The sequence below is a fragment of the Schistocerca cancellata genome, chromosome 2 (genome assembly GCF_023864275.1).
Source record: "Schistocerca cancellata isolate TAMUIC-IGC-003103 chromosome 2, iqSchCanc2.1, whole genome shotgun sequence".
Lineage (NCBI taxonomy): Eukaryota > Metazoa > Arthropoda > Insecta > Orthoptera > Acrididae > Schistocerca > Schistocerca cancellata.
The window spans coordinates 448987835-448994688 of NC_064627.1; the positions used below are offsets into that span (position 1 = coordinate 448987835).

The 6854-nt window shown below is 35.3% G+C and overlaps 1 protein-coding gene across 1 annotated transcript in view; it reads left to right on the forward strand.

Moving 5' to 3' along the window:
- The window catches only part of LOC126161941 (stimulator of interferon genes protein homolog), a 309484-nt gene extending 303609 nt beyond the window's left edge, over positions 1 to 5875 (forward strand). The window contains exon 11 of the mRNA XM_049918118.1: positions 5161 to 5875. Coding sequence (XP_049774075.1) covers positions 5161 to 5240 — 80 coding nt within the window. The 3' untranslated portion in view covers positions 5241 to 5875. The remainder of the gene's footprint in view (positions 1 to 5160) is intronic.
- The last annotated feature ends 979 nt before the right edge of the window (positions 5876 to 6854 follow it).

Consider the following 6854-nt stretch of genomic DNA (forward strand, 5'->3'; position numbering starts at 1 on the left):
TTTGTCTGAACGAATGATGTTTCTCGTCTCACTTACAATTTCTTCCTGACTACTGCTTTGTATTGAATTCATCCCAGTATGAATAAAAACACCTTTGTAATTAGTCTTTGGGTCGTTTTCATTTTTAGCTGTAGACTGGTTTGCACTGAAGAGATTTTATAATGTTTGTTGAGCTGATTTCACAGTTTCGTGAAACTACATTTCTTAGTATAGAGTCGCCAATGACAAAGAATTCATTTTCGTTAATCTGATTTTGTGAACCAATTTCACATTTCACCCTTTTATTATATGTCACTGTTTTCCACCGGTATTTACTTACAAATTTTCCGCTGATGAAAAACTCTGCTTCTTCTTCGATCGTATTTTGCCCATGAGAATTTTCACTGTTCCTTTACGCACTAGGCACAGGATTCGTAGGCTGCATACTAGAATTTTCACAGGGTGCCAAATTACTTAGTAACTTCGCGTTTGCTTCCCTGAGAGACACAATTTCACTTCTAAGCGATTTAGTATCACTTTGCAGCAGTTTGATTATTTCGTCCTTCGATTTGATCATACTTTCTAGGTAGGTTGTTTCACTCTGGGAACATAGAGGGCACGCCCATGGTCTAACAACCCTACCACAACAAAGGTCAAAATTTAATAATGATTGTGGTGTTGCTCACGCTGCTAAATACTGCATTTTCGGGCAACAATGAAGTTATTATGTGGCAGGTGTCATTAGAGCACAGTTAATAAAGTCATTTCATGTAATAATGAATAAACTAGGCTGGTCTCGTAAAATCGTGGCTCAATCGTCGAAAATCTAGATGGTGATGATTCCAAGCTCAGATGCAAAGAGGCCTAGGTTTTATTCTGCTATATTCAAAAGTTTTATAGATGTGCTTCACAAACCATTCTTGAAGATTAAACCTTTGAAAGTTAGCACAATTGTGATGTAAAAAAAGTAATCAGCACTCCGAATTCAAGTTACACTTCTTTTTTATTGCTTTTGTTGCAATGGCACGTAACACACAAAACATCACTTCACAATACAAAAGATACTTGAAAACATCTTCCTCACTATTTAAGTTCACATTTTATAATCTGACTACAATATGCATACATTTTATAATCTGACTACAATATGCGTCTTTCCAACATGACGTCCAAGACTTTAACTCTCTAATAATCGCTTAAGCGCCCAAAAATCAGAGTTACAAGTTTGTCATAGATCATAGTGACAAAAGAAAGAATACACATAAGAATAATATCATTGCAACATAAACATATTGATGTCTCAAAGTACCTCTACATTAATGAAATCAAATCTGAATGTTGTCTCAGAAATATGTTAACTACTTTACGGAAAAACAGTAGAATATTGTTGGTATAGAGAGGTTAAGTTGAGGTGCCGTAATGGTTACGTAATTCAAGTATCTTTACAACGGAGAATCGTCGTTTATGAGTTTTAGATTTACTTTTGCGCACTTTTTGTGCTGCCAGAAATTGTACTTTACGCATAAGATACCTTTCATAATTCATTTTTTGCACTGTTTACACAATAAACTGATTGTTTTTTTTTTTTCTTTTTGTGACAAGAGCGATGTGTTGTTACACTATATACTGGCGCCATCTTCTGGGTCTTCTACTACAGCTTGTTGAGAAGTCTGCTAGATTCTAATGCTGACTAAATGATTTTGGTTACGCATGTTGTGAATCTAATAAATCAGAATTTCCTTCGCATTCCTTTATGACATAGCCCTAGACATAAGGAATTTCTCAAAAAGTTGGATAGTAAAGATCACAATGGATGCAAATATATATCTACATCTCCATACATATTCTGCAGGCTACAATACAGGCTACAGTATAAGGTGGAAAACACCTGGCACCTCTACTTGACATTTCTTTTCCTGTACCACAAGCAAATGGAGTGAGGAAAAAACTGCTTTCTATATGCTCCCATACAAGCGCTAATTTCTCTTATCCTGTCTTCACAGTCCTTGCACAAAATGTATGTTGGTGGCAGTAGAATTGTTCAGAAGTCAGCTACCCAAAGGTATTAGAAGATCCACAAATGTATGAGTACTGTTCATTTTTCTACATAACAATCCTTACTCTACTAGCAATTTTGGTGCCCAAAGCAAGTTACTTAAATCTTCCGTCTAGAATTCAGTTGCACAAGTCTTCAACAGTTAAGAGCTGAAGCATTCAGCACTAAAAACATCTTTAAAAGTTTGCATTTTAAGCCATTTCCAGATGTAAAGGAAAGGGTAGTAGTTATGGTGTGTGTGAGATAAGGGCTATAAAGGAGTTGTCTGAAGTTCTAAATTGTTTGCTCAGGATTAAAGGGTGTGTGTAAATGTATGTCCTCATGATTCAAGACACTTCCAGATCTCCATTTTTCATTTGGCTGATTATTAATACATATCAGTTCTGAAATTGTTTCACAGTTTTATTACATGCATCTAGAATGCACATTATTTCTTCCAAATCACATCTAAAAAGTTCATTATTTGTTCCAAAACACTTTTGCTAAGAATATTATGTTTGTTCGAACTTTTTTGGCTTTGCTGTATTTGGATGACAAGAGCTAGCATCAGTGACAGAGAAAGCAACAGTAGTGTGATGAACATTGGCTATTTGTGCATGGAGGATCTGTTCACTATTCTCTGTAACCACCCGCTGATCACTTCAGAGTGTCATTTTTTTCTGGACAGTTGACCCTTTAGGGTTTACTTTTTGTGACTAAACACATAGATATATTGCTAATATTCCAATCAAACATGGCTGACATTTTCTTATTTGTGTTCATACATATCATCCATATTTATATAGGCTTAAGGAGAGCTTGCATTCACAATACCAAATACAAATTTGCCTGTATCATTTCTCCTTCCACATCTATACTCTGCAGGCCATCTTATAGTGTGTGTGGCAGAGAGGGGCACCACATACACCACTACAGTTTTTTTCCTTTCGCAATTGGTATCTGCAAATAAAAGCTGTTGGTAAGTCTTTGTACGAGTTGCTCTGATTTTACCGTCTTTGTCTTTATATGAAGTGTAGGTGGGAGGGAGTAATGGTCGTCCAACTCTTTGTAGAATATACAACCTCAGAATTTAATTGTAAACCTTAAGTAATGCAGATATCTCATGTAGTACCTGCCTTTGTAACTGGAGGAGAATTTTGCAAGGTACCTCTTTTGTGGATGAAGCATATTTTCTTATAATTCTTCCAATTAAACTGATCTTGGATCTGACATTCCTATGACTTGTTTTATGTGGTCATTTCTCCTTAAGCTGTTCCAGCACATACTGCTAGATATTTGATGATGTTAATGTTTCCACTGATGAATTGTGACTCATGTAAACAAACAATAGTGGGATTTTCATCTATTTAAGTGCAATAAATTACTTTTGCTTATTTTGAAAGCCATAAACCAATCTCTGCATCAAATGCCATCCTCTGCAGATCTTTGTGCATTCTGCGAAATTTTTTTCATGTTGGGACATACTCTGCGAATCCCTAACTTTAAAGTTCAATATAATGCAGATGGTGGAGAGCCCCATACATTATTTTGAGATAGAAACTAAGGGCTGTAAGTGAATATTTAGTTTTTAGTGACAACTTGCACTTTATAGCAATGACTTAGGCTCATAGCAACTGTTCAGAATGATGACTGCACATTCAAGTACATGGAATTTGATTTAATCTCCTGCACAGTACTGTCCTTAGCTAGCAATCCACTTATCCCAATGTTGCATCCATGTCTGGAAACATTTGTGGAGGGCTTATTTTGGAAGGGCGTTCAGGTGCTCTGTCATGGCTCTCTTGATGTCAGGCATGGTATCAAAAATTTTTCTTTTAAGCGCAGTAATTTTTGGAAAGAGCCAGAAGTCGTATGGTGCTAAATCTGGAGAGTAAGGTAGATGCAGACAGAGAGGAACACTTTTTCCGGCCAAAAACTTGTGAACCAAAAGCGAGGTTTGGCATGATGTGAATTGTGAGAGGAAGCCTTTGGCCCACTTTTCTGGTCTCTTTCTTTGTGCATTGTTTTCCAAACATTGCAGTGTACTGCAACATTTGCAGGTTGCACAGAGTTTCATAACTGGATATGAAACTTGCATCTAATTATATGACCTTGAGATGGAAATTAAGAGTTCCCAATGGAAACCCAGTGAATCTTCTTCGACAAGGAGATTCACGGGTTTTCTCTTGGGAACTCGAATTTCCATCTCAGGATCATATAATTACATGCAAGTTTCATACCCAGTTACGATTTGGGACATGAAGTCTGGATATGAATGAAGGCTATCTTTCAACTCTGTGCAAACTGATTTCCTTCTGTTCATCATTCTAATGTCTGGGAACAAATTTTGTGCTGACTCATCTCATTTGCAAATTATTAATTAAAATGCTTTGTGTGGACCCATGCAAGATGCTAAGTTCATAGGTAAGCTCTGGAATAATTAATTGCCTGTTTGAAGGAACAATTTTTGCCATTTTAGCACATTTTCTTCTGCTTTTGAAGCAGTGGATGTGCCAAACATTGCTAGTCTTCTACCGACTCAGTTTTGCTTTTCAATCACTCACACCACTTGTAAACAATCTACAGAGTTACAGTGTCATCAACATTTCATGAGTTCATTTGGCACTTTTTTGCAACTTGAATAAGAACTTAAGTGTTCCCACATTGCTCAAAATTCATGATGCATGACAAACATGGTAAACACAACTTCACTCTAGCGTATCTACATACTGACCTTTGACAAGTTAAAACATGTCCCAACTTGACACTGCCTGTGCCAACATATCAGAGTATCAGACAAATGACATGAAATGGTTTTAGCATCAGCAGTTGCTGATAAAGAAATTCATTCACCATATTTTTTGATCACATGTTATACTTTGTTATTATAAATGATATGTACATATTGATAAACTGAGGCCAAAATTGACTGCACATACTTTTGTCTTTCATGCACAGCATAGTTAAAAGAAAAAGATTTAATTCAATAACTGTGTATTGGTTGTGGTCCTAGCCGAAAAAAATTATTTAGAAATTAAAAAAATAACTAACTTTATGTGTGTATAAATAAGTTTCATATTTGTAAATGTTTAGAATTTCAATATTTTGAAGTATGTGGATTGACCTATTTATTAAAACCTTTCCAGATCTTGATGAACATGGAAACAGATGTGTGAACATCGCAGAACTTTTACTATATCGCATAGAACAACTGAAAAATATGTAGAGGCTCTGAATGTTTTTTTTATTAAGAATGTGTGCCAATTGTTATTCCATCAAGCATATTATTGACATACTTTTTAGAATGACAGTTTTTATTTTATTTGTATCTAACAGACACAATTTTTGGTCGTTACATGAAGAATTTTAAATATTTTTGGACTGAAAGTGCCTTTGTAATTTTATATTTTTAAAATTTGTTTACAAGAACTGACTTCATGTATTATAACATAATAATTGTGAATTATATCCTAAAGAGACTACATCAGTAAAATCAACGGGAAAATTTAAAACAATTTTTTATCCAACATGGCATTATTAAGAAGAAATAAAACAGCTTATTGACTATATTGGTAAAAAAAACGTTGTGCAATCAAACCAAAACTAGTTGGTTACTGTAATCATTCATAGTAATATCTGATGATGTACTTAAAAATACTTTTAAAAATTTTTTTACACTGTATCTCCAAGAGAAATAGGTGATTGTACCATAAAATGAAATGAGAGACAAGAATGTTACAAAATGGGTGACGAGAGGCTACACTGCATGTAAATATCATCAAAGCATCATTCTGTAATATTTATTGTGACACTGTGGTGCAAAATATTTTTATAAAAATAAACAATATGTGTTTTCTGAAAGCTATGTTTACATTCTCAATTTTAACGACACCCTCTGAAGCATACAAGGGTAAGGTGAAAAGTTCTTAGCATGGCACAAATATGATGTTGATACACTGAAATTCCTGTTTTGCTTACATTGCAGCATGGTAAATGTCAACTTGACCTGCGGAAACAGCTTTTATAGTAGGTGTGTTCTGTGTGTTTAGTATAAATGGATAAACTGGAGCGCTGTGTTGTCACAATCCATCCAAAGTTTCAGTGTTTCTAAGCAGTCCGTTACTTCATTTTCAGATCTAACAAATGAGTGCGTGAAATGAAATGTGGCCTTTCTTCTCTTGAATATGTAGGATGTTTGAAAACTGCAACTGCTGTTGAAAGCACCAATTTAGTAGACAATACATTCTTGGACAATTAAGAATGAAAGCTCTATGGTATAATAGATACTATAGGCATATCAGAAGAAAAAGTAGAGATCATTTTAAACAAAAAGTTAACCACGAAAAGTTGTATGCTACATGGATACAACATTAGTTGACTGCTGACTATACGCAGAAGCATAAACAAATTTCTCTCCAATTTTTGGAACAACGGATTTTATGCTGAAATTAGTAACTGTTGATGAATCATGGGTATACTGAGACCACCACTTAGTGCCACTAATGTCAGAGGAATCAGCAGTGGATGGAAGCTTGTAAAGCTGCACAGAAAAGATAAACTCAGTTTCATCTACTGGAAAGTTCATTTGTTGTTGAATCATAGAACACATTCTCAGCTTAAATATAATGGAATATCTCAAACAGAAATACCTCCTACAGGCAAATGAGCATGGATTTCAAAAACACAGATATCGAGATACCCAACTTAATTTTCTTACATGCCATACTGAACCATGAACCATAGACCTTGCCGTTGGTGGGGAGGCTTGCATGCCTCAGCGACACAGATAGCCGTACCGTAGGTGCAACCACAATGGAGGGGTATCTGTTGAGAGGCCAGA